The sequence below is a fragment of the Phasianus colchicus genome, chromosome 8 (genome assembly GCF_987193195.1).
Source record: "Phasianus colchicus chromosome 8, bPhaCol1.hap1.1, whole genome shotgun sequence".
NCBI classification, from domain to species: Eukaryota; Metazoa; Chordata; class Aves; order Galliformes; family Phasianidae; genus Phasianus; species Phasianus colchicus.
In genome coordinates, this window is record NC_143443.1 from 32,659,950 (window position 1) to 32,685,777 (window position 25,828).

At 50.1% G+C, this 25,828-nt stretch overlaps 1 protein-coding gene and 1 long non-coding RNA gene across 4 annotated transcripts in view; both read right to left on the reverse strand.

The window, feature by feature from the left end:
* Window positions 1-24,222, reverse strand: part of FAM53B (family with sequence similarity 53 member B) — a 38,573-nt gene extending 14,351 nt beyond the window's left edge. Inside the window, exons 1-5 of one of the 3 annotated variants that reach the window (XM_031597333.2) lie at window positions 24,029-24,222; window positions 16,647-16,799; window positions 12,055-12,259; window positions 9,504-9,555; window positions 1,685-2,415 (exon numbers count right to left, since the gene is read on the reverse strand). In XM_031597333.2, coding sequence (XP_031453193.2) covers window positions 1,685-2,415; window positions 9,504-9,555; window positions 12,055-12,123 — 852 coding nt within the window. In that variant the 5' untranslated portion in view covers window positions 12,124-12,259; window positions 16,647-16,799; window positions 24,029-24,222. Of the gene's footprint in view, window positions 1-1,684; window positions 2,416-9,503; window positions 9,556-12,054; window positions 12,260-16,646; window positions 23,469-24,028 lie in introns of those variants that run through there. The other 2 variants (XM_031597334.2, XM_090145633.1) reach the window with 2 other exon arrangements.
* On the reverse strand, window positions 4,555-9,497 carry LOC149917127 (uncharacterized). Its single transcript, XR_016468891.1, has 2 exons — window positions 6,847-9,497; window positions 4,555-6,585 (listed from the first exon to the last, which is right to left on the reverse strand). It is a non-coding gene; the product is annotated as an uncharacterized LOC149917127 (long non-coding RNA).
* Window positions 24,223-25,828: the final 1,606 nt, after the last annotated feature.

The window sequence follows — 25,828 nt, forward strand, 5'->3', positions numbered from 1 at the left end:
GAGGGCAGGATGGATGTTTTTGGGAGTGCCTCTCCACCTGCCACTCTCCCCTTCCCAGCCCTTCGTTTGTTGTCAATTAAAGAGCAGAAAATCACCAGGAGCCTTTGGGAAAAAAAAAGAAATAATTGCATCATAGGCATTTTCAAAGATTCCAGGGGAGGTTCAGTTTCAGGTTATTTATCAACTGTCAGGAGAGGTTCAGGTTGGATATCAGGAAAAGGGAGTGATGGGACACTGCTCTCAGACATTGGGTTTGGGTGGCCCTGTGTGAAGCTGGAGGTTGGACATGATGGTCTTTGTGGGTGTATTCTATGAAAGATAAACTCATTTGTTTTTTTAAGAAGAGATTAAAGCCTGCCATGGCTGTGACCTGAGGAGGATGGTCCACACTATTCTGAGCACAGTCTGCTCTGCATTGACTTCAACAGCCCAAAGCACTCATTGCCAGGAAAACTGCAACAGGACTGGCATGTTCTTTGAGTTCTGCTCCCTTCTGCTTGCCTGTATTCCTCCTACCAGTACCTGAACCTGCAGTTGGTTCTCCTCCGCACTGCCGAAACCATTTCTCGCTCATCTCACCACAGCACAAGCATCACTCTGTGACGGTAACCACCGTGTGGGCTCTCAAAATAGCTCTGGGAATAAAAATAGTTCTGTCTCTTTTATCTCTTCCCTTTGCTCACCACCAACCACTCCAGCAAATGCAGATGGGGCACACGTGCAGTAATCCATCAGCTCATTGGCCTTTACAACTCATTCAACACTTTGGTCTAATCCTGAAAGGTCTTGTGAACATCTCTATGCTAACAAGCGCTGTCAGCTCCCCTTGAAGGTGAGCAGTTCCAATGGCAAGATACACTGAACAGGTTCAACGCTGCACAAAACTCCCACCCAGGCCTGTAGGAGATTCTGCCCTGCAATACAAGTGAAGCAACAAGTGGCTGCTCACTGGGAGAGAACTTGGAGTGGGGGAGGCACGACGAAAAGTAGATGGCTAAACTGCATTCCATCTCCTCATCCAGGGTGAGAACTCGATGGATAGGACAAAGCGTTCAGAGCCAGCCTGCTGCCAACCACAGTGCTGTGCTGGGTGTGTTTTAGAAACGTTTCCACCAACGCAAGGAAATGAGAGGGCCTTCAGTCATGCCAATTGTAGCTAGTAAAAGGCAGTAACAAGTGTCAGTTGTTTTCGCTGCCCGTCCAGCTTATTAGCTAATGAAATAAGCTCAGCATATTAAATGTTACTGGCATGGTTTATCAAAAAGATGATTGCAGTGCCATGCGTTGTCCTCCGCACTTACCCCAACACGTCATTCTCTGACTCCTTTTATCTGTTAAGCTCTTCTGGAGGAGGAAACACTAATCACATCCTCCAGCACAAATTAGCTCATCTGAACACCCATTGAGCAGCCAGGCATGAAATGCCATCAAGTATCACATCCCTGAAGGGAGAACAAACGTGTTTATTGCATGGGATGATGAGGAGTGAAAACACCAGGATGTTTCTCAGCCTCACCTGATGCGGTGTTACGAACAACCAATGGTGCACAGACAGAGCAAACCACTGCTTGGAACATAAAAGTGGAGCTGCTATAGGTACAAAGCCCTGCGCTGCTGCTGGGGCGCAGCACGAGCTGGATATGACACAGGGAAGAGGGAGGCCATGCCCAGCTCCCAGCCTTACCTGTGTCATCTTGGCCAGGTCCAGTGATGGCCGCGGCTCCTGTGCGTCCTGGGGCCGGCGCCGCTTGACGCCCACCTTCTTGTCATTGAGGACACAGGGCTGCGAGCGGCTGCGGCACAGCCCACCAGCACGGCGGCCCAGCTGCGGTGTGGAGGCCGGCGTGCTGCTGGCTGAGGGCGGGCCGGGCTCCGAGGAGGAGAAGCGGTCGTGAGAGCAGGACAGGGAGCGCTGCATGTCCGCCCGGCCGCCCTCGGGGCTCCAGCTGTCACCTCCAGCCCCCGATCTCCTCGGCGGGCAGCCCGCACGGTGGTCACAGGACGAGGCCAGAGGATGGGAGCGGGACGGCAGGCTGAAGCTGGAGCTCCTCTGCATGGTGGCCGAGCCGTTGGAGTAGCGCTGGACGCTCCCCCCGCTGTAACACCGCCTCTTCTCAACCGGTGTCCAGACCTTGGAGCCCAAAGGTCTCCATGATGTCCTGCAGCTGGACATTTCATCCGAAAAAGACAGCGAGCGGCACTGGCGCTTGCTGGGCGGCGCCGATGGGTTGCTGCTGTGAGGATCGCTGAGGCTGAGCTCTTTGATGAGGTTGGTCACCGAGCAGGTGCTGGTGGCTTCCCGTGGCCACAGCGTGCCCTCCTCGCCCTTGTCGGCCAGGCAGTCCCAGATGCTGGTGCCTGGCTGCTCGATCTGCAGTGGACATTTCCTGCTGAGGTCTCCCCATCTGTCATTTTCTGGTTCGGAAATGATAAAAACACACACACACACCCACAGGCATTAGCGTTAATTGATTCTGTGATTCGCTTTCCACGTGCATAAACAAAGAGTAGCATATGGGACGTTTTTGCAGTACAAATTAATTAACGCTCGGAATATGGTTTTCCGAACCGCCAGCACAATGGTTGCTGTGGCATAGATAGAGAGAGAGACAAATTGTAGCAGGAGCAAAACTGCTAGAAGATGATAGAAATTTGCCTTTGAATATCCAGACTGGCTAAGAGGCATCCAGCATTATGAAATGACACGGTCGTTGCCATATCTCTGGGGTAGATCGTGCCTCGGATGCTTTCCTTTCATCTCAGACTCCACAAGCAATGTGAACTGGGAGGTGCAAAAAAAACCCAAAGTCGGGGCTGCAAACCCAAAGTTGCTGCAACACCGGGCTGACATGGACCTGGGGGCTTCCCCATGGCAGAGGCTGTGGCCACCACTGTGGGCAGAGAAATACACACAGGACATCGGAGCCTACAGGATGCCAAAGCCGTATGCCCATTGGGCTGTCTTGCTTGCTAATTGCTGAAACAGCATTGCTCCAGTGAAGCCAATAAAACTTCATCCACACTAAGGCTCTGAGCACCTCTTCCACAGCCACAGACGCATAGAATGGCTTGGGTTAGAAGGGACTTCAATGATCATGAAGCTCCAACCCCCGTCACAAGTAGAGCTACCAACCTGCCCATTTAATACTAGACCAGGCTGCCCAGGGCCCCATCCAATCTGGCCTTGAACACCTCCAGGGATGGGGCATCCACAGCCTCTCTGGGCAGCTGTTCCAGCACCTCACCACTCTCATAGTAAAGAATTTCCCCCTGATATCCAACAGCTAGCCAAAGACACCATGTCTAACAGAAACTAGAGCACGTAACAATCACTGTGCTGGCTGATACTGTATTAGATGCCTACCTCCCATCCTTCCCCCCAAACTGGGGTTTCCTGGTGCTTTGGCCCAGATGCCAATCCCCCCAGTCACCCGTGCTGCTGTGCCCACCAGTTCTGCACATTTTGCATTGATCTTTCAAATCTGCAGGTTTCAGGGGATGGCGTGAAGGCATTCATTTTATGAGATGGGCTTTGGGGATCTGAGCAAAGCTCTGAGAAACCTGTGGCTCCCAAGTCAATGGTTTCTAACTGCATTCAAAATGTGTACAGCAATGGGCCAAATGCCACTTCATAGAACCAGAGAATCATGATGGTTGGAAAACACCTTTAGGATCCCCAAGCCCAACCCCATCCTACCCCCATCGTGCCCAATGACCACATCCTTCAGTGCCACATCCCCACGGCTCTGGAACATCTCCATGGACAGTGACCCCACTCCTCCTTGGGTAGCCTGTGCCAATGCATTACCACTCTTTCTGAGAAATTTTTCCTAATATCCACGTGGACATGGGGAAACCGCAAACCAGCTGTATGTAGAGATCCCAGAGATGACCATGTGAAAAGAGGATTAAGCACGATGATCTCATTCACACACATGGTTCCCTGACTATAAAAGAAGAAAGGAGGACCATCAGGGCTGGGCTCCTTGTCACGGGCTGCTGGGGCCAGCAGGGCTCTGTACAAACACGCCGCTGATGCTCAACAGGAAAACCATGGTAGGGCTGCACCATTGGCTGCTGCAATGGAAAAAAGTCATCACCACCAATAGACCTTCTCTGGTAACTGTTATTGTTGTTGGGAGGCAAACCGTGCTAGCTAACCGTCGCTGCAAAGTTTCATGTGATCATATCTAAATGGTACAGTATTTTTTAGGGTTGTTTTTTTTTTTTTTTTTTTTTTTTCCATTTAGATAAATCAACTCAAAGCCGTGCCCAGCCTGCAGCTGCAGGTACAGCCTGATGGCAGGAAAGATGCCACAGCACAGACCGCTTCCTATCAATGCCCACTTCCAGCTGGGAGGTCAGACCTGGGGCCCTGCAAGCTACCCCATAAACCCCTCTTGGCTCCTTTCCCCATTTCCCCCTGCCAGCAGCTGCCTGGACACCACCATCCCCCAGCAGCCCTGCGCTGCACCGCGCCGTGCCTTAACCGCTGCTGTCCTCATTTCAAAAAGCACGATGAGAAGTGAGAAATCCGTGCTAAACAATTACATCTATGTTTAGATCTTTATTATTTTCCCCCCTTATTATGCTGCCAGCAGAGAGATTTCTCGGGTCAGGTCAGCAGACAAAAGAAACAGAAATAGAAGCTAATTTTTTATGGCAAGCTGCCATGACCCCCATGCCCAGACGTCACGTTTTACAAAAGGCCTTGGTAAGCTTGTTCAAGAGGATACAGGATACCTTCCTCTTTCGACATTACTTCTGCACAAACAGCTGTAAACCTTCAAAAAAAGAAAACAAATCACAAAGAAAATTGCAAGCATACTGTTATCCCGAGCGACAACTTTGGGTTATTGTTTGCTTTCCTCCTTTGTGCTCAGCTTGTGCTGAAGGAAGCTGGGGCTCTGGCAGGGCAGCTGCCATCCAGGAGATGCACATGCATGGGGTGCTCCGTTCCCCTGTTGCCCCCCAGGACAAACCACCCATGCAAAGCCCTACAATAACCCAGAATGTGGTCTTTTTCCGATGCAAAGTGATGCTAACAGAATAACAAATTGAAAACAGGGATCATCTAAGCATTGAGGGTGTAATTAAAAGACTTGGGAGCCACTTATGAGGAAAAAAAGTCTGTTTTTCTGCTCAACTTTTTAAGACTAAGATTCACATCCTGAGAGCGCTGATAACAATAATTGCAGTGGAACCATTAATACTGCTGCGGTTAAGCATGTATTAAGTTTCTTAAATTACAAACCTCAGCTTGGTTTACCCAGAGGCAGCAATTTGTTCCAGGGCAAAATCCATCATGTGAACTCCTCAGTTCAGAAATAAACGGCTTTGCTGGAGAGCACTCTTTGCCCATCAGAAAACGATAGAAAGGCATTCACAACCAAGGCATGATGTAGATACAGCACGTGGGGCACTTCCCTGCTTAAATGGGTCCTTCTTGGTGGTCAGTGTCCTCAGACAAAATAGCCTGGGCCTCTTCCTTTTGGATTTTAACTTGAAACTGCAGAACTAAATGCTTCCAGCCCCTTGCTGAACATGCCCATCGATGAAACAAGGATGAATTTATCAGGCATCAGGTTTAAAACACCGCACCTACTTCTAAACTTCCTCCGGGGCAAAATCCTGCTGTTTCCTCTCACAAGCCAGACACCTGTCTGGCACACAGCCTTGAACATCCATCTTTTTCCCTGGGTAACCTCTATCACATCAAACAAGCACAGAGGTCCAGGTCACGAGGCTCTCAGAAGCTTTGTTCCAAACCCATGGGGACTGGTGCCATCCTCAAAGCATCCCTAAGATCTTTGCACAAGCAGCTCTCATCAGACGAAGGCATCCAGGTCACTATAGGCACATTTCCATGCGTTGAGCTCCCACATTTTGCACAGGCTACACAAGAACTTGCAACTTGCCAGGTCCCTTGTCCATGAGCTCCAGAAAAGCATGTAACACCTGCAGGGCACTTCTGTGAGGAGAAGCTGAAGGCATTTCAGTTGTCCAGTCTGGAGAAAAGGAGGCTGAGAGGAGACCTGGCTGTTCTCTGCCAAGTGTGAGTGCTCAAGAGGTGTCTGAACAATGCCCTCCCTCTATGCTTTAGCTTCAGTAAGCCCTGAAGCAACCACCACAGCTCTTACACCAAGATCTGGGCACCAAAACTTGAACAACCGAGCTCCTCACCACGGAGAAAGGCATCAAATCAAAACGCTGACACAACTTTACCACGACACAAATGTGCTGCTGCAATATTTTTACGGCTCCTTTCTATACATAATGCATGATCCTTCTGCTCAAGTTTCCCCTACGTTCTTTTCCTGTGAAATAATTTACATTCATACATAATTTATTACAGCAACTTGTAAAGTGATTACGGGTTTCAATCAATTTTTTTTTTTTTTCCTCCTTTTTGGCAGATAAACTCCATTTGGATCCTAACCCAAACATTTCTCTTCCTTTGGATGTGCATCCAGTTCCCTTTTTCACATGTTCTTGACGTCGAATGTCGGTCTCCCAGCCTCTGTGCAACATGAAAAGGCAGTTTGTATTTTCCGCTGCCTCCTTTTTAAGTTCAAGAGATGATTCCTAAACGTGGAACAAATTTAATGGTTGTAATTAGCTGATGGCAGCGCCACGGAGCCTGACAGCCCTCCTGCTTTCCCATGGCACAAATAAGATTAAAATAAGATGTGTGGAGCTTTGCTTCAATGGGAAATGCAAACAACAGGCCCATACTTATTGCCTGAGAACGTGCCCAGGTGACACGTGCTTGGTGTCAATAGCCATACGACAAGGGGAAAATCCACACAAGTAAAAATAGAGTAAAAATAAAACATTCCTCATCACCTCTCTCTCACCAGCAGTCACCTGGCTCAATAAACAGTTAGGATGTCAGGTCAAAGATTACTTCTTGCTCTCAGAGAACGTGAGGCTGTGGCTGTTGTTACAAATCCACTAAGCTTCTTGCAGAGGGCTGCAAAAGAATACTGCTTGCTGCTACTGATTGAGATGCCAAGTGCTTCTTACATACCTGCTTAGAGAGAAGTCAGGCAATATCACCAGGGCATTGTTAAAATAGTGTAAATCTTCCACTGCCATCCACCCACAGACAGAAAATTCTCAATGCAGCAAGCCAAAAATAATACCCAAACTTTCTAAAATGCTGGCTGCCTTCTCTAGCACAGCCACTGATACTTTCACAGGGGTGGAGAATGCATGGCAAGAAAAGGAAAAAGATCTCCATCTGGTAACAGGATAATTCCTTTACTCCCAGGTGTTTTAAGGGCGCATCAAGCAGAAGGGAAAAAGGAAATGAGTTTTGTTCTCTAAATAGCCCTTTGCTGGGAAAAAGAATCAAGATGAAATGCCCAAAACTGTAAGTGCAACAGTCTTCTTAGTAATACTGGTATCATCCCACACATAAATCTAAATATTTAGCTCACCTTGAGAAGTGGATCAAATTTTGCATCATCTGACACACCAAGTCTTTAATAAAGCTTACTAATATATTCAGTTTTTTTAAAGTTTTAATTGATTTTTGAATCTTCCCAGACTTCAGTACCTTATGAAATGCTTACATTTAAAAGGTGTGGGCATCAATGTATTCCTTTCCCATTCAAAGTGGTTCTCGGGACATTTTGCCTGCACTGGTATCAGCAGAGTGCCTTGTGCTGCTCACTGTGATGCTGCCGGCGTGCCATACTGAGGCATTTGCCACGTTCATGTTTTGACTTCTTTACATTTGGCCCGAGGACACCAATACATGCTTTGGCAACGGGGGCAGCCCCTGTACCTGGCATCCTCTCTGCTATTGCCAGCCCCAGTGTCTCTGGCAGTCGCATTAGGCAGGAAGCAAGTGACACTCAAACCAACCTTATGCTGCACAAATCATGTGCCAGCTCAGGCTAGCTGGGTTTGTTGGTTATGGGGTGCACACCTGGGGCCTTGGCCAGCTTCTTCCTACCCCTCCTGTAGATACGCATCCCTGGGCTGATGTGGGCTGATGCAACCTTCCTGGATTCATTCATTTCCATGCTTTTGCTCTCAGCCTGAAATATTCACTCACTGCACATTCAGTGACATCATAACCCTGCAACTCTTTTAAAATGCATCAGCAAGTTTCAGCACAGAGTTGGTATGTGATCGTGGCCCAAGTTTGAAGACATCAAGAAGAGCGTTTGGGAAAGATGCCTGAAATTAAGCACAAACCAAACAGTGCTCTCTCGCACACCAGAGACTCACTCCTCTTGACTGGGCATGACAAAGACAATTACATGGTAAGCTGTGGTCAAGGAGGTGAGATTAGGTTCCCTTGGAAACAGGATAATTTGGCAGCCAAGGAAGACCAGCACAGCGCTAGGAAGACGCAAACGGCTTTGTAAAAGCTATTAACACCAAGCTGATTTTCAATTAGGCTTAGACTCTTCATATTTGTGGAAGAGCCTGCCAGTGCCATGGCACAAAACAAAACCATCCGATTGGATTTCTTTGTTCCTTACTCATTTTTGACAGACAGGAGAAAGGGAACGGACTGTTTCTGCCCGTTCTTGACTTTGAAGCTTGTGACTTTCATCTGAAAAAAAAAAAAATCAAAACATTTTCCATCTTTTCCCCCCTCCTCCAAACAACTCAAGTATTGGAGAGCTTGGGAAATATCTCCTCTCAATGCATGTGCTCAGCTCCCATTAACGCTAATGAGAGTTGTGTCCACGAAGAAAAGGGGCAGTCGCTTTGTCTGCAAAGCATTGGCTTTCATACCAAGTAGCTTGGCTCAAACTTGACCTACAATTTTAATTGGGATTTGAGACTTCGCCTAGGGACTGGCTCCCCGTTTCAAAACCCAAAAAGCACTGTATAGTGGCACATCCTCCTGCATTACTGTTTTTTCAGGATCCTGGGCTGACGCACCAAAACCCCATCAATTTCACTAGCCATTCAGCAAGATAGTTGGTAGCAAGCTATGCCAAAAACGGTATTAAACATCACATACAACAGCTCATGTTATTGTGAAAGGCAAAAAAGATGCTTCTGTTGTTGCCTGAGGTCTGTCCATACATACTGCGCCAAAAGGAAGAATATTTTTAGTTATAATACTGATATATTCATCATACATCTCATACGTATCATACATGCAAACAGTCAAGAGCTGTAGTTGAGGGATGGATTCTCAAACACGTGAGAAACGCAATCTAAGACCCAAAATGCTTATGATCCCAACTGCACGAATAACTTCAAAGATGCACAGAAAGCAATGGAAAAGGAGACCAGCAATGCGCTCAGCACTGCAGGGCAGCAAACCACCCCTGGGCAGGGGCTTCCCATACTGGTACAGTGGGATGGGCAGTACTGAACCCCAAGGCACAGGGCATGGGTGGGCTGCACCCCAGGCTTTGCAGGGCAGCATTTTTAGGAGAGGTGCAGAAGATGAGGACATCTTCCCACACATTGCCAAGGATCCAGGAGCGGAGATGAAAGAAATACGGGCAGAAGTTTTTGCTACTTACCCATAATGCCACAAGAGAAGAGGGTAGGTCCTTGACTCATCTTTGGAGTGTGCTGAAAACAACCAGAAAAACTATTCACTTCCAGCAGGCTCAATCAATGTGTTAGAAAACACCCAGCCTGCATCCTCAGCTCGGGCATCCACAGCCAGACCCCAAGCGTGAGGCCTCATCTCCCAGCCTGCACATCATCCACCTTCCATCCTCCCTCAGACAAACTGAGGTTAACTACGTGATGTGGAGAGCTGCTGTCAGGGCCTGAGCTTGCAAATGATCAGTCCTGCAGCTGTCCCTGCCGACAGGACCCAAAGCTCTGCAGAACACAAACTGGGAGCTGGGCAGCAGTGAAACAGTGGAGGTTGAAGCCCTTCCATGCTCATGCAGGCCTCCCATCTAGACACAGGGCTGCTTTGTGTTTTGCCTAAACATACAGTGTGTTTCTAAGGCACCCCGGCACTTTTTCTGAGGATTCTGCACTTGGATGGTGCCAACATGCACTAAAAATAGGGGAAAATCCATTATATGGGCACTAAATAAGCCCAGTTGGCTTTTTATGCTCTTTTCTTTTCCCAGGAATTTTCCTCTTGACTGTGTGCGACAAATCATCAGACTTCTAAAAATGGGCATGGACAGTTTTATATACAATAAATCAATATGTCATCTGGAGCCACATGCCATTTCAGCTATGTCTGCAAAAACACACTTTCATACTGATCGTCCTTTTGTTATCCCACAAAACATCCACATTCTGCTTCTGAAGCATCTGTCCTGGCAACTCCACCCCATCTGAACGAGCCTTACTTCATCTGAACAAAGCACCAGCACACGCTCCACATCCATCTGCACTGCCATAGTTGTGTTTTATCCACCATTAGGCCACTGCATTTGCACCTTCTCTCCTGATTCCTCATCAATACATCGCAAATAATAATAATGATAATGAAAACAAGATTGTGCCAACTGCTGACAAACCAATGGAATCACTTCGTAGGCTGCCAATAGTGAACACAGAGGGATGTGGAGGCAGAAAGCAGGGATTTGTGCAGATGAGGAGATGGGAAGTAATGGTAGGTTACATTTTTTGGAGCATGTACCACCTTTTTAGGTGAAGTAAAGAGATCTCTTTCTGCCAGGCCCCATCTTATTAAGAAGAAGGCAAAATGGATCAGGAGACAAGGAGGGCACGCAGCTGTTTCTGAAGAGTGGCCAAAGTGGAACAAACACAGACATGCCAGCCCCCAGAGCAGCATAGAATCAGAGAATCACAAGGTTGGAAAGGACCAACAAGATCATCTGGTCTAACCATCCTTCCATCACCGTTACTACCACAAAGCAGGCTTTGTTCAGAGACCAAAGTGACTGCCTGCAAATGAGGAAGGAAGAGGAACATCTCCAAATGACATACCTCCCCTATTGAGTACAACTGCTATTTTATAAGTGCTCAGCCTGACCATGTTGGGATACAAACCAGCCAGCGAGCCCACCATCCTCCAGCAGGTGACGGTGCCTGCTGCTCAGATGCTTATTGCCTTTGAGTTCTACTCTCTACCAACATAAAAACTGCTGCTCTCTTTGCTGGATCAGACTTCTTTTGAACATCTGCCTCAATTTAACTGCCTGGACAACCTGGCAATGCAAACTGTATAACCAGAACAGTTACTCCCTGTTGACACAGCACTAGCACCATGGCAGGCACTCAGCAAACAAGGGAGGGCAAAGTTTTGTGGTGTGGCTATGCAGCCCATCCCGCACAACACAAGAGCTTCTGCTCTTCTCCTTCCTGCAGCTGAACCCCTCCACCCACACCCTGGGGTGCTCAGCAGCCTGCACTACCAGCCCAGGAAGCCAGCTCACAGAGTGCTCCATCCTCAGTGAACTTGGGCATTACCATCACTTTTATGCTCCAAATGCCCATGTATGGCTCATCCTGCCAGATGCTTCCTGAGCATCCCTATCTGTGTCTCCCTGCACAGTATAGTTTTCTGTCTCCTTCCTTTCCAGACTGTGATCATTCGTCCTGCAGGACAGGGGTGAAAACCCCAACAGTCCCCCCTGGGTGTTACCAGACAGCTCTGTGTTACCCTCCACCCCACCATAATGCTGCCTCTTTCAGCATCATTCCCCACTTGTTGCCCCATTTTTTCTGTTACCTGCTCATTGGTTTGGGTTTGCATCCCTCTGTGCTGCCAGCAGGACTGTTAGGTAACACAGCCCCGACCTCTCCATCTCCCACTTAATCCTGCTCCCCACTTGCTCATCCTCCTATTAATCATGAGCATCTGTTCACTCCGGGCAAAGCAACTTCTAACCCGTGTTATTCACAGCTGATTCTATTGTGTGCTCACTGAAATGCACATATGCAACAGCCACAGCACTCCAATCATTTACTCATCACCTGCTTTTTGGATATTAACAACCCCAGCAGAAACCAGTGTAGCACAAGCAAGAAAACCATCTCAAGATCCAACCCTGCAGTGTGAAAAAGCATCCTAAAGCCACAGCAAAGCGATGGCAAAAGCAGCAGAGTTGTGAAGTGCAACGTCACGATGCTTACCAGCTCAGTCCTGCATGTTACAGAGTCAGCACCTTTGTTTTCCCGAGTTTTGGTTAAGATCATCACCATGGTAATGCAGTCCTGCGTTGGAGTCCATCAGAGTCCAGGCAAAGGTCGCTGTCAGCCATGCTCTGGCCAAGCTCCCATTTCAGTGCATTTTTCCCCAGAAGGGCTGAGAGCAGCAGGGGCTGCGGCTGGCGGCTCCCTGTGGGCAGAAGGAAGAGGATGAGGAGTCAGGTGAGGTTTGAGGAGCAACCCCTGGCTTGAGTGCAACGGGCAGGCACGGGGTGAAAGGGTTGCCCTAGGAGCGAGGCAAGGAGTATTTATTTTAGGCTCTTAAGCATTGCTGGCGTTCCTGGGCGCCCGATTAGCTCGGAGGCATTTCGTGCAGCAGCACTTGCAGGAGCTGTTGGGAGCACACAGTGTGCACGAGGAGTGCTGGAGGAACAGGAGTGTTGCAGGCAGATAAACACACAGCCCTCCTAATTCTGCTTTTTGAAAAAGGGAACCCATCAGCTCATCTCAGTATGGAGATTCTGAAGCTTGGAAGCAGCACTCACTACAGTCCCAGAGGCAACCCCCCTTGCCAGCAGATCAACCAAGAACAGATTTCCTGCAGACAAAGCCATTTCAGCATCATTACCCCTATGAAACCGTCTGGATGCTCCACATCACTCCAATAACTCCCTGATTCCTGCCCCATGCCATCGTGGTAACCCCCTGGTTCCTGGAAGAACCACAAGGAGCCCTTTGGGCAAGAAACGAGGCAAAGAGCTTCCTGCAAGGAAGGACAGGGCTCCCTGCCCACAAACCCAAAGCATCACTCCATGCCTCTTGATCCCTACTTATTTCCTTGAGGGTCTGAGGCAGTAAATGCTGTGTTAGGGCTGCACGAGGAGCGCACAGAGGCTGCAATCACTCACCCAACCCTACTTCACCTCCTGGCATTCCCTCCCATGCACCCACCCCCACGCAAAAGCAAACAGATTGCAATTCAAATCTGATTATAGAAATCAGTGTTTTTCCCAAACCGCCCCTCTAATCCTGTTTCACTATTTTGTTGCCTTGCCGTTAAAGCAAACAAACAAAAACACCATTTGCATGATCCGAAGAGCATGAAACACTTATCTTGTAACACGCAGTCAAAACCAAATTGCAGTACTTAAGGACAATATTTGAGAACACGCTGCTAAGTATTAAACCTCATTACAAACTGATAAGGATTCTCTTTCCAGCTTGCAAATAATCTTTTTCATGTTTATTTGGATTAGAGGTCGGGATGGAGTTATGAGTAGCTCATTTAGAGGCCAGCTGGCTGGTAGAGAAATCACCTACTGTGTCTTGTGAGGACAAAGTTCAGCCAGAGTGCAAAGCCAGGATCGGGAATCAATACATTTTTCAAAGATTTACTGTTCCAAAAGGCACGTGGTACAGACTCCAGCTTCTTCTGGGCCATTGGATGCCTTATAATGTACAATTTACTATAGCTTCACCACAAACCCCCGGGCAGCCCAATGACCACCCAATGGCACGAGCACTGTCAACACCTCCAGTGATACACAGCGGGATCTCCAAAGCCTTTGTGGTGCCCCAGTGACGTGCACGTGGCACCACACAGCACCCCAAGTCCTGCATGCTTCTCTTCCTTGGCTTCACTGGGGAATGTCACCAGGAATAGCCATCAGGAATGTTCTTCCTGCTATTTCAGCTCCATCAGCGACCGTGGCTGAACCACGGACAGGGCAGGGCTGCCATTGAGGACATCCAAACCTACATCTGCCAAAACAGAGCTGATATTGCTCAAGGAAACACCATCTGCTACACGAGCCCTACTTAGGGCCCAGAGCAGGGAGCAGTGAGCCCTCTCCCACTGCCACAAGCCCTCTAGGTCACAACATACCACCTCTGCACCATTTCTAGCCATCTCCATCACTGGTCCCTGCTTGGGACACGGGGCAGGGATGCTCACCCACACCACATTTGTGGTGCTTCAAAAGGCACTGAGGCCACCGCCGGTGAGCAGCCGCAGGGGAAATCCAGATCAAACAAGCAGTCCCAGCAGCCGGGAAGCAGTTAAGCACGTTTTCTCATTAACAGGCTACAATTTCTCCACCAATAATTATCTTTCCCTAAGGTAATGATTAATACTGCTGCAGCAGAGCACTACGCACACCCAGGCATGGAGTTGAGCCCAGGCAGCAGCTCTCTGCCCCATTTGGGTGACAGTGCCCTGCCCATCGCATCCCCCTGGGGACCACCACATCACTGTGCCACGGCCAAAACTTCCCACTGCAATGCCCTGCCCCACCATGCCCTGCTGGTGCTGTAGGGCAGCACCCATTCACATTGGTCTTCCTATAAATGCCATGCCACGAGCAGGAAACTGCTGGGTATTTATGGACCAGAGCTCTCCACGCATACAGATGCTAATAAAAAGATGCTCTTCAGGGACCATTAATTATTTTAAGGAATGTATTTCCTCATTTGCAATCAGATAAAGGAACTATCTTCATCCTTCAGTCAAGGTTAAGTTTAGACTTGGGCCACAGCCATGATGTGACACAATCCAGGAGCTTTTTAACCCCCCAAAAGGCTGAACACTCAATCTTTCAAGAACCTATTGGGCTTATGGATTGCCTTGGAATCTCCTTCTGCAGCCAGTACTGCAGCAAGAGCATCTCCAACCACTCCACTTAAAGACCTCTGCCCAATGAGCACACATATGTGCTTCTATAGGCGTCACTGATTTCAACTAGCAGCTCAGCCACAGAAGAGATATTAAAGCAGATCAAGAATTTCCTATGGCTTATTCTGCAAAGTATGGTTAAATTGCTATTGCTACCATCAAATTACCATCAAACAATTCTTGTTGTACACGTCCTCCACTGCCCACATACACTTTTCTGTGGGCACTGCATTGCACACCCCAACCCCCCAGCCACGTCCCCACTTGCTCTGTGAACGGAGAGTTGCTATTACTGTTTTTGCCTTAAATTTTGCTACCAGCTGGAAGGAATGAAACCCATACACTTTTAGCATTTCACTGTATTACTACTCTACTATTGTGACTACAGTCACAACAGTAATTTGTTTCCTTTCTGTTCTTAGAGTTGCTCAAACCGTGAATCTGTTTCTCACCCTTAAAGCCTCCTATCATTACCACACCCTTAGTGCCAGCAAGAAGAGGGCAAGACTCTTCTTAGTTTAGAGTCAGAGGATTGAACTGTCATCCATGGACTGGAAAAGTAATGCCAAGACCAGTGCTATGGCCACAACCATAGAACCATTTGAGTTGGAAGGGATCTCTAAAGGCCATCTGGTCCCATCCCCTGCAGTGCACAGGGACACCCACAGCTCCATCAGGTGCTCAGAGCCCATCCTCTGACCTTGTGTGCCTGCAGGGATGGGCACCACCACCTCTCTGGGCAGCCCGAGCAGTGCTTCACTACCCCTATATAGAATCCTTCTTCTTTATATCTAATCTAAATCTCCCCTCTTTTAGTTGGAAACCATTTCCCCTTGTCCTATTACAACAGGGCAAGGGGAAACTAAGGATCCCCATGCACACTCTCCTCCTGATATCCAGATCCTGATTTCTTCATGCAAAGCCCCAGCAAAAACTTGGGCCCAGCACAACACAGCTCTCCCAACATCTGCAAATGACTTAAAAGGGGGGGACAACCAAAAATCTTCCTGAAGGTTTCAACGGGACAACCGACGTGTTTTAAAAAAGCAGAATTAAAGCACTAAACAGCATACAAAAAAGCTGGATGGTATCCAAGGAACAACAAGTCTTCGTCTGTCCACAGAACACCATTCCATTCAGGTATGTCAGGGCTCCACATCTGCCTCACCACACTTCAAATAATACCAAGAGGTGCATTTTCAACTTGTTGATTTATTGCGTTACAAGTTTGGAAGAGGTCCTTACAGGTTTGTATTTGTACAAAGCCAGGCAAGGGCTCACTTCCTCACTGGACTCTCACAGCCAGGCCACACGGTGCTCACTGCTCCATGTCATTAGTCAACACTGACTTTATTTACAAGATTAAAACCTCCAAAAAATGTGAATAAATACCCCCGAACAATGCAACCCCTCAAAAAGAAAGAAAAGTCACAACCAGGAGGCTCAATATGGCAGTGCCCATCTTGAGGAGCCACAATAGGAACAGAAAGCCTGACCCTGAGCCACCACTGTAAATCAGAGGACTGTAGAATATCCCAAGCTGGAGGTGACCCATAATGACCACCCAGTCCAACTCCTGGCCATGGCCAGGCACAACCTGGTCCATCACCATGGCCCTCCCAACCAGGAGCTCCACACGTACCAAGGTGCTGACCAAGACCATAAACACATTGCTCAGCAAATTAAAAAAAAGCCTCCTTCCATCCAACCCTTGCCTCCAAATGCTCCATGAATGACCCTGCCATAAAGTGACACCAAGTCCTGGTGTCTCGAGCCCAAAGTCACGCATCTGTCAGGGAGAGCCCGAAATCCAAGTGCTCACCCCCAAAAAATCAGTGATTAAGGAAAATGGCACACCATCTAATTCAGTAAAGAAACATCAGTTTTATTGCCCCCTTGCTCTTACGGAATAGGAGTGGCAGGGGAAGGACTCCCTCACAAACAAACGGCGGAAAGGGATGGAGAGAAAGGACAGGACAGGGTCAGAGGTGCTTTGTCTCAACATCTCAGCTTGAAGAAAGCGGCACTGGCTGTGACTTTGCCTTTTCCTCCCTGGCAACTGAAAAGGAAAAGAAGAGAGCAAAATTAGTCATTGCAAAGAGCAAACATGAAGTGCAAAACAAGGGACTGCTGGCACAGAGGGGTAGCTGGATGCACACAGTGACTGCACGGGGTCCAGTCTGCTGCATGGACCTCATGCATGACAGCAAGTAATGGCAAGAGGAGCCATCCCCATGTCCCAGCCACCTTGGTAGGAAATGCCACCAATAATTCTGCATAGTGCCACGCAGGCCATTCAGACATACCCTCTAATGGATGCACCAACCCTGGAGGTGCCCTAGGCCAGGCTGGATGGGATCCTGAGCATCCTGAGCTGTGTCTGATTTAGGGGCTGGCAGCCCTGCCCAAGGCAGAGGGCTGAAATGGGTTGATATCTGAGGGCCCTTCCAACCCAAGCCATCCTATGATTATATTCTAAGATGATTTTTATCAAAAAAAAAAAAAAAAAGGACTGTAAAAATGGCACGTTCTCTTTGAGAAAAACCTTCTACCATTGCCTAATTGCTTATTAGGGGTCTGCTTCTTATTCTGAGCATATTTCCAAGCGAGCCCAGGGAGCTGAAGCAATGATGGTCTCTGGAGAAGAGCAGCTGAAGCAGCACCACAGCCCAGCCTGCCAGTCCAAAGAACCAACTCGCCCTTCTGTCTGTATTTTTCCAATTGTGAGATTTATGACAAGAATTCGCAATGGTCTGTGAGATATTGTGAGTGTTGGCCATGCTCCCAAAAGTCGAGAAAATGCTGAACTGAGAATTGTTTCAGCTGTTAACCTTAACAACCAGGGATGCTGAACAAGGCAGCAGAGCCTAGGTTTACTTTTAATTACTGCTTGGAGGACACTGCTCTAGTAAATAGAAACAAATAAACCACTTCTTGCTTTTTTCTCACACCGTTTTCCCATATCCAACCTGAAACCTCTGAGATGGTAAACAGGGCCTCACCATGCCATTTTTACAGACCCACTTCTCAAATGTGAACGATTTCAGGCCATTTTAAACCCATCTCAATACCTACCTCTGCAGCACGATGTCCACCTACTTACAGCCAGATGTCAAAGCTCCAGGGTGACAAACCTCCAAGGCTCTCAGCCAGCCTGCCTTGCTTGCTCCAGAGCCCCCAGTTTTCAACATCAACAGCAATGTGTTGATGGCAACCAGAGAACCACAGCATGGCCAAGTGCTAGCAAGAACTTGGGCATCTTGCAGGGAATTTTGGAACTCCAGCATCATTGTCAGACTTGGGTACTGTAAGCAAGGCAGATTTCTCCCTTTTCCAAGGCTGAGCTGGAGACCTGATTGAGGCTGGTGGTCCCTGAATAACCAGGGTGATGGAAGCGTCTGGATTTAAAGCAGGGATACTGGATGTACACACAATGATGGAGGGAGAACAACCAGACTTTCTGAGATCTTTTCCTCCCACTCCATTCTTACCAGTAAAAGCTGTAAGACTGCAGAGCCTCCAGCAGAAAAACGATCGCTCAGGATATTCCAAAAATTCAATTAGGCAGACAATATTCTCGGGGTTTGGAATGCTTTCAGCTGGCCTACATCGTGCATCACCTGTGGCCAACCCATAAAGCAGAAAGAACCACAGGGCTGGCAATGCCACTGCCGTGGTCTCACCTCACTGTGGTCCCCACTGCATCATCATCCCTATCTCAGGGGATATCATTCCTCAGCTGGGAAAAAGCCTTCACAGAGCTCGCTGGCTCTGGAAGATGAACCTTTACTCATCCTCCCAGCAAGCAATGGACATGTTGCAGTGAAAAGTTGGTGGCAAGGAATGGACAAAGGAAATGGACAGGAAACCTTTGCCCGTGCGCGGCCGCTGCCAGCTCGGCTCTCCGGCACGCTGGGAATGAATTTCCCAGCCCTGCATCTTACATAAATCTCCTTAACACACAGGGAGCCAAACATCTGTGAGTTGTCTGAATTAGCATGAATTTGGCAGACCGAACAGCAAACTTGCATCGCCCCGCAGCCTTCAGATTCCTTGTTTTTCCTCGGGTTCATTAAATACACCACAATCTGTTAGCAGAAGACGGCTCCTACGTGCGCGGGCTGCCAAGGAGCCGATCTGGGGAGCACATCCCATGGCAGCCTCTGAATGCTGTGTCCAGAAGAGAGAATCATAGGATGGCTTGGGTTGGGAGGGACCTCAAAGATCATTCAGTTCCAACCCCTCACTGTGGGCATAGCTGCCAACCACTAAATCAGGTACTAGAGCAGGTTGCCTAGGGTCCAATCCAACCTGGCCTCAAAAGGGATGGGGCACTCACAACCTCTCTGTGCAGGACCGAGCTCTCCTAGGGTCAGCCATCCCCATGGGCACAGAGCATCTGCACTGGTGTGGACATTGATATTCATTACAGAACCCCATAAGCACCGATGTAAAGGCAGGACGGTGACATTTTGTGACGGGGAATAGGGGCTGGATGCTTTGCCATCCCTCAAAGGGAGCCTTTCTGTAGGAGGAAGGAGGCAAAGCAAACACCCACTCGTGGCATTTACTCATTTCATCAAAGCCAAGCAGCACCTGAATGCTCCCGACAGCACTTCCAGGGAGCCATTCACGAGAGCTGGGATTTGAGGTCCAGCCGGTGTTTTTAATATCTCAGGGAGACATTCACAAAGCTGGAATAATACCCATCTGTTACTCCAACACGTGTTCAGTTCCCATAAGGTGTCAGCAACACGTATAGCCCAAACCTGGCGCAGCTCCGGCTCTCTGCACAGTCCCGCTGGATGGGGCGGGATGCTGCGAGCCTGGGGTTGTGGGGTGGGATGCTCCCCACTACTGCTGGCACTACAGAAACCCCAATCCCTCTGTCTGTCTCTGAGCAAATAGGAAAAATGGCCCAGCAGCAAATGGAAACAAAAGCCACGTCTGGCGGTGTTTGAGCTGGCACCAACGCCAGCCGACGGGACGGGTGCAACTCCCTTCCCACCTGGTGCCAAGTCATTTACGACAGCATGAATGTGCAGTAAAGGGAAAAAATATACATTCATTTTTCCTCCCAGAGTCTCCAGCAGCTGGACACTCTCCACACATCCCCTTTCCTCCCATCCTGCAGGCATAAATCAGGGGGAAAGGCAATGTCCCTGTGTCCCAAGGACCAGAGCAGCAGGGATGGCACAGCCCCCTCCCCAAACGCCATGCTGGGGACCGACAGCATCCCACGTTGGCTCCCTGGCTGGTAGGAAGGCACTGGGCCAGGAGTTTTGCCAGCACACAAATGGCAATGGTTGCCTTGTACAAATGGAGCATCTCGTGGAGAACTGCACACTGCTACACTCCTGAGCAAAGGGACTAACGGCTCCTGGAACATGGCAACGTGGCACAGTCCCCAGCATCACAACACCACCTTCAAATGCACAGGACTGCAATTCAATGTTAAGTTCTGTCTTTTGGGTGATGTTTTTTCACATTTGCAAACTTTCCGTGGTAACCCCTCTTCTTCAACCCTTCTCTGCTCTCCTTTTTTTGGGGAAGATGCTCCTCCTGGCATCGGCAGTTGGAGAAACAGAAACGGGAGCAGAAGTGCACAAAGAAACAAACCAGTGGTTAGCAGAGAGGTAGAAAATAAAAGACAGGAGGTTTAGACAATGGGAATAATAAAACGTCTCCCTCACAGCAGGAGGGACATCAGTAATGATGCAGAAAAGGGACAATCAATGGATATTTTAGTGCTGTGCGCAGGAGAGAGCAGAGCGATGGCTGCGCCTGTTGCCAGCAGTAAGCCAGGGTGATGTTAAGCAGCAGGCACTAAATATAGAGCTTTCTTAAACACTGGCTCCAAATAATTTACACCTCCAGCCTTCACGGGGCCACACCACAGCTCCCATGGCGTCAGCAGCCCAGCAAAGAGCCGGGGACTTCCAGCAAAGCTTGCAATGTTTGACTCATCCCAACAGTGAGGAGGAATGGCACAAAGCAGCCCTTCCAGACCCCTTCCCAAAGCCAACAATTCATGTAAGACCTGCAGGGGAAAGGCAGCTTTGTACCAACAGCACAACCCAGGTGAAAATGGGAGCTTGGGTGCCTCCGTGCCCAAACGAAGCCATTGGGAGCTGCAAATCTTCATTTTAACCACGATGCTTTCACCCCCAGAAGCAGCACTGAACTTCAATCATAACACAACTGATGGGCCAATAAAGAGATAATCTTTTCTCTGAACTAGCAGAGAAGCTACAAAAAGCAAATGTGGATACTTGTAATGCTTTCTATATCTTCATAATTGTAATGGATATTCCATATGATAATAGCTTTCGGCATCTATTTAATAGAATTAAATCTCGTCCCTTCCAAAATATTACATTTGTAATGGCTGGATCATAAAAAGGATGCCATAATAGGATCGGGAACACATTCCTGAAGTCATCTCATGGTGTGTACAGCTATTCCCCAGCACACCAACAAGTCTGCAGTGACACGAAGGTTAGCAGACAAGCACCAACCCCATCACATCCACCTCTAACATCACCTTCCCACTTAGGACTTTTGCTCCATTCTGGGCTGGCTCACAGCAGGTTTTCCAGCTGCCACAGCATGCTTTGCCAGTTTACACGTTACACACTTTGGGAGCTGGAGGGATGCAGGAGAAACAGCCATGGAGCGAAACCTTCCGGTCCCACTCCTACTGCACGGCCAAGCCCTGAGCTTTGGCTGCTAAACACAAAATCCCATGAGCACAGGGAATGATGCAGCCCAGGAAATGCCTCACATTTGCTACAGAGGAGCAATGCCACTGATGCTGCTACATTTAATCCTCCAAAAGCAAAAACCACGATCAAGTCTGCCACGGGGTTATTCCTTTTAGTATTTCATGGAGTTGGAGGTGTGGAAACCTCAACCCAAACCCTTTCCCTGAACGCATTTTTTGCACTCACTCATCCATTTCTTAAACTAACATTCAATTACAGAATCAAACAGGCACAGGTACCATCACACCTGCTGCCCAGGGACCCACACAGCTCTGGGGACTCTCATAGAAGTTCAGTGCCATTCAGTGCCTTCCTTCACCAAGTTTCAATCAAAACACCTAACACACCAAATCTTACTCATTTTGCATATCCATTCCTGGAGGTGTTCCAGAACTGTGGGCACGTGGCACTGAGTGATGTGGGCAGTGGGCATGGTGGGATGGGTTGGGCTTAGGGATCTCTGAAGGCTTTTCCAACCTTAACGATTCTATATGGCACCACATGAATCCAGCCTATCAAACATTAGACGCTTCAGAAGTCATGGATCAGCTCCCCAAAGCCAAGAGCAATTCCATGTGTCAATTAATACATGTCACTACCCTTCAATTTTCAATACAGGTTGACGATGGAAGGTTTGTGTGTCCCCAGCCTGTGTTATCAGAGCCTGCACCAGCAGAACAAGCCCTGACTGGGGAAGTGAGTCTCTCCAAAGGCAGCCAACCCATCAGATGTGGAGAAACAAAACAGCCTGGGGACCTCTGGTCACTGCCCCAGAGCCACGTTCTGCACTGCTGGCTGAGCAAACGGCCAGGCACCAGCAGACTGCAGGCTTGGAGCGTGACCTTGGAAAAGCAAAGTCCTTTCTCATAAACACAGCACACTGACAGAGCACAGAGCCAGAGCTCCGGGGTCAAGCAGCACAAACCCCAACAAGGCAGTGCAGGCACAGGGCTGTACCCCATCACTAGCAGAACACCGTGGGTTTGGGAACACAGAGAGCATCGGGGGATAGAGGAAAAGGGTGAAAAATGGCACCAGAGGAGGGGATTAGGTGTCGCCCTGCAACACCTGATAGCATCTCTCCACCTGCAGTACTTGTAATGCACAGGTCACTTTGTACCCCTGCTAATAAGCACAGTTTGCAATCACCACTCACTGCCTAGGCTGGAATTCACCTGAATGTGGGGGGATTGGGGCAGGGCTTCCCTCCTGCCTGCACAGCTGGGTGCTGGGGAGGGTTCCATGGGCTGTTAGACCTCACCAAAGGAGCTCCTAGACCATCGTGGTGGAAAACCCCCTCCTCTGGTGGGCTGGGCTTTCCCAAGGCTGCAAGCATCCCTGCTCTGCTGCCAATTAGCACTCATTAGGAGTGCCTCCAGCTCCTGCCAGCCCTGCAATTTGGGGGGGGGTGGGGAGAAAGAACACACCAATCCTGCACTTCTCATCCTGGGGTGTCCTCTCTTTTAGCTGAGATTATGCAAGGAAAGAAGAAATCACATCGACGAGCAAGAAAAAAAAGCCAAACCCAATATTACTAGAAAGAAAAACGAGGAGGAACGTAAATCCCATCACTAAGTTTACCTATCTGCATATTTACACACACAGTTACTTGCCCACGTATCCACACTTGAAAATCAGCCTCAGTCAGCGCTGGATCTGTGCCACAGTCTGCCCGACTGCCGCGTACAGCCCCGATCTCCCCACAGATGCTTTTCATGGATTCACTTCGGGTTTACGTGCAAAGGAACGCTTCGGACGGGGCGGGCTGAGCCCCCGCAGCAGCTCTTTGCTCCGACCCGACCCTGCCCGCTCTGCATCCGCTCCGGAGGGAACGCAGCCTGGACGTGACGCTCCCAACCCGCCGGGATCCCGACTCAGACGGGGTTCGGTGCGGCACAGCGGTGCCGCGGCTCAGCGCGTTGCTGCCGGCGGTGCTGGGGGTCGGGATGTTGGGATGCTCCCGGCTCGAGGTTACCTGGGCAGCCCGCGGGTAGTTCGAACCTGTCAGAAAGCGCTTCGGGGCTGGATAAGGAAAGCAGGCGCATCTGCTCGCGGTTACGAACTGCAGCTCGCTCTGTCTGTTTCATAACCAATTACGCTCAGTTCGGACTCGGCGCATTTCCTCGGGGGTGGCTGCGCTGCTAAGCGTCAGCGGTGCACGCACGGCTCCCGCCCCGAGGCCCGGCACCCCGCATTCAGCCCGACGGCGGGACCGGGGGGCGGCACCCCCCGCGCTGACACCGCGCCGAGCATCGCTCCGGGCCCGCACGGAGCGCAGCACGTGTCCGGGAGCCGCGGGGGTGGCGAACGCTGGCTCGGGGAACGCGAAACTTGCGAGAACGTTGCGAGAACGAGCCGCCCGGCCCGGGCCGAGCTCCCGCACACCCCCCGACCCGGGGCCGCCCGCCGCGCTCCCCGCCGCCGCCGCCGCCCTTTGTCCGCCGCCCCCGGGACGGCGTTGCGGGTCCCCCCCCCCGGGCTGACAGCGCGGCTCAGCCCCGCCCGGCGCGGTCCCGGCTCTTACCGTGGTGGCGGAGCGGCGGCGCGGCCCGGCCGGGGCCGGCTGTGGGCACCGCTCCGAGCCGCGCTCCCTCCCTCCCTCCTGCCGCCGCCGCCGCCGTGCTGCGGGCGGGGAGGGCGGAGGAGGAGGAGAAGAGGAGGAGGAGGAGGAGGGAGGAAATGCGCTTGTCACTTCCTGAGCGGGGCCGGCGCGGAGGCAGGGCCCGGCCCGCACCTGCGGAGCTCCGCGCCAGCCGCCCCCCGGCGCTGCCCCGCAGCCGCCCTCGGGACGGCCCCGCCGATCCCCGCGCCCGGCCTCCGCTTCCCCGCCGTCGCCCGCGGAGCGCCCGGGAAGGAGCGCCGCCCCGCCGCCACCCCGAACCCCGCGGGCACGGGCACCGCGCGGGGCGCTCGGGACGCGTGCTCGGGGCCGGCGGCTCCATCGGGCGGCCGAGAGCGCCTCCTGCCGGCACCCGAGGGAAGAGCCCCGGCCACCACCGCCTCCTCTCCTGCCGCCCTGGAGGTGCCCTGGGCGCCCGGTCCAGTGGTTGATTTATCTGCCGCTAACCTTGCTAAAGTTGAAACTGAACGAGGTCCCTTCTAATCCAAGCCATTCTACTACAAGCTCCTCCATCCCGCTTAAAAGGTGTGCTTTAACGATCATATATATTCAGTAACAATGAAAATAAAACACTTGCAAGCTCATTTTGCAGAACTTTGGGAATCAAGTCTGAATAGAGTTTGTATGGTTTCCCAGCTGAACATTTAGCAATCAAGCTTGCAGTATAATTGAATCCATCCCCGTGGCAGCCCTTGCAGCACAGGGCTGGGCTCCAAGAGCGGAGCAGAAGGCTGCTTTCTGCCTGCATCCACAGCTCAGTCCAAGCACAGCGTTGCTCACCTCTCGTCCTCTGTGCTGTCAGGGCTGTCAGCACAGTGCACAGTGTCCCCAGTGCAGGAATCTAGTTTCCATCTCTCTGTAACACAACCGATACATTCTAGCTCGGTGTACCCGAACAAGGTGAGCTGGTACCCTACAAAAAGCACGTGTAGATTGCCCCCATCTCTGCTCGGTCTGTGACACTGCCCATGAGCACTTGGCCATTCAGGTGGCTGCACTGAGGCTTGTTTGTGTTCTCTCATACTGTGTGTTAGCTCTGCTTTCCAGCACAAGCATATGCACTTGCCATTATCCAGAATTTATACGGCTACATCAAGCAGCCTGTTTACTTTCCAGTAACCTAGAAATCCGCTCATTTCAAGCTATACTGTTACCTAACAAATGGAAATTAAGCCACGGCTTGGCTTTCCCCCTGTATCAAATAAAACACACCAGTGTTCCTTTCCCTCTTCCACCTCGAGGCTGTAACAGTTCATCCCTTTTCCACTGAAAGCCCCAGCTATCCAAGGGCTGCTCCCCTGCCCAGCAGGGTTAGGTTGCACCCAAGGACCTTCCAGCCATGGGGCAGAGCAGAGCCAACCCCTCTGAAGGAAGGGAAGCACCACAAAGCCCAGGCAAAAGCAACACACCATGGAAGCACGGAGGCAGGTGGGTCTCCCTGTGGCAGTGCAAAGCTCTGGTCTGTTTATTTTGTGCATTTTCCTCATGTATTTTATAGGAGACGATCCATATGTTAAAATGCTTAATGGGTCCATACAAATAAAACAGTTCCTGAGGCACGTTCTTTACCTTTCAGTGTGCCAAGATTCAGAAAGCCAGCTGAGTGCCAAAGCACTGAGAATTTTGCTGTATGTTGCTAAATACCACGATCACAGTTTTCCTCTGGTATGAAATAACACAAATGTTGGCAGCTTTTACTAGGCA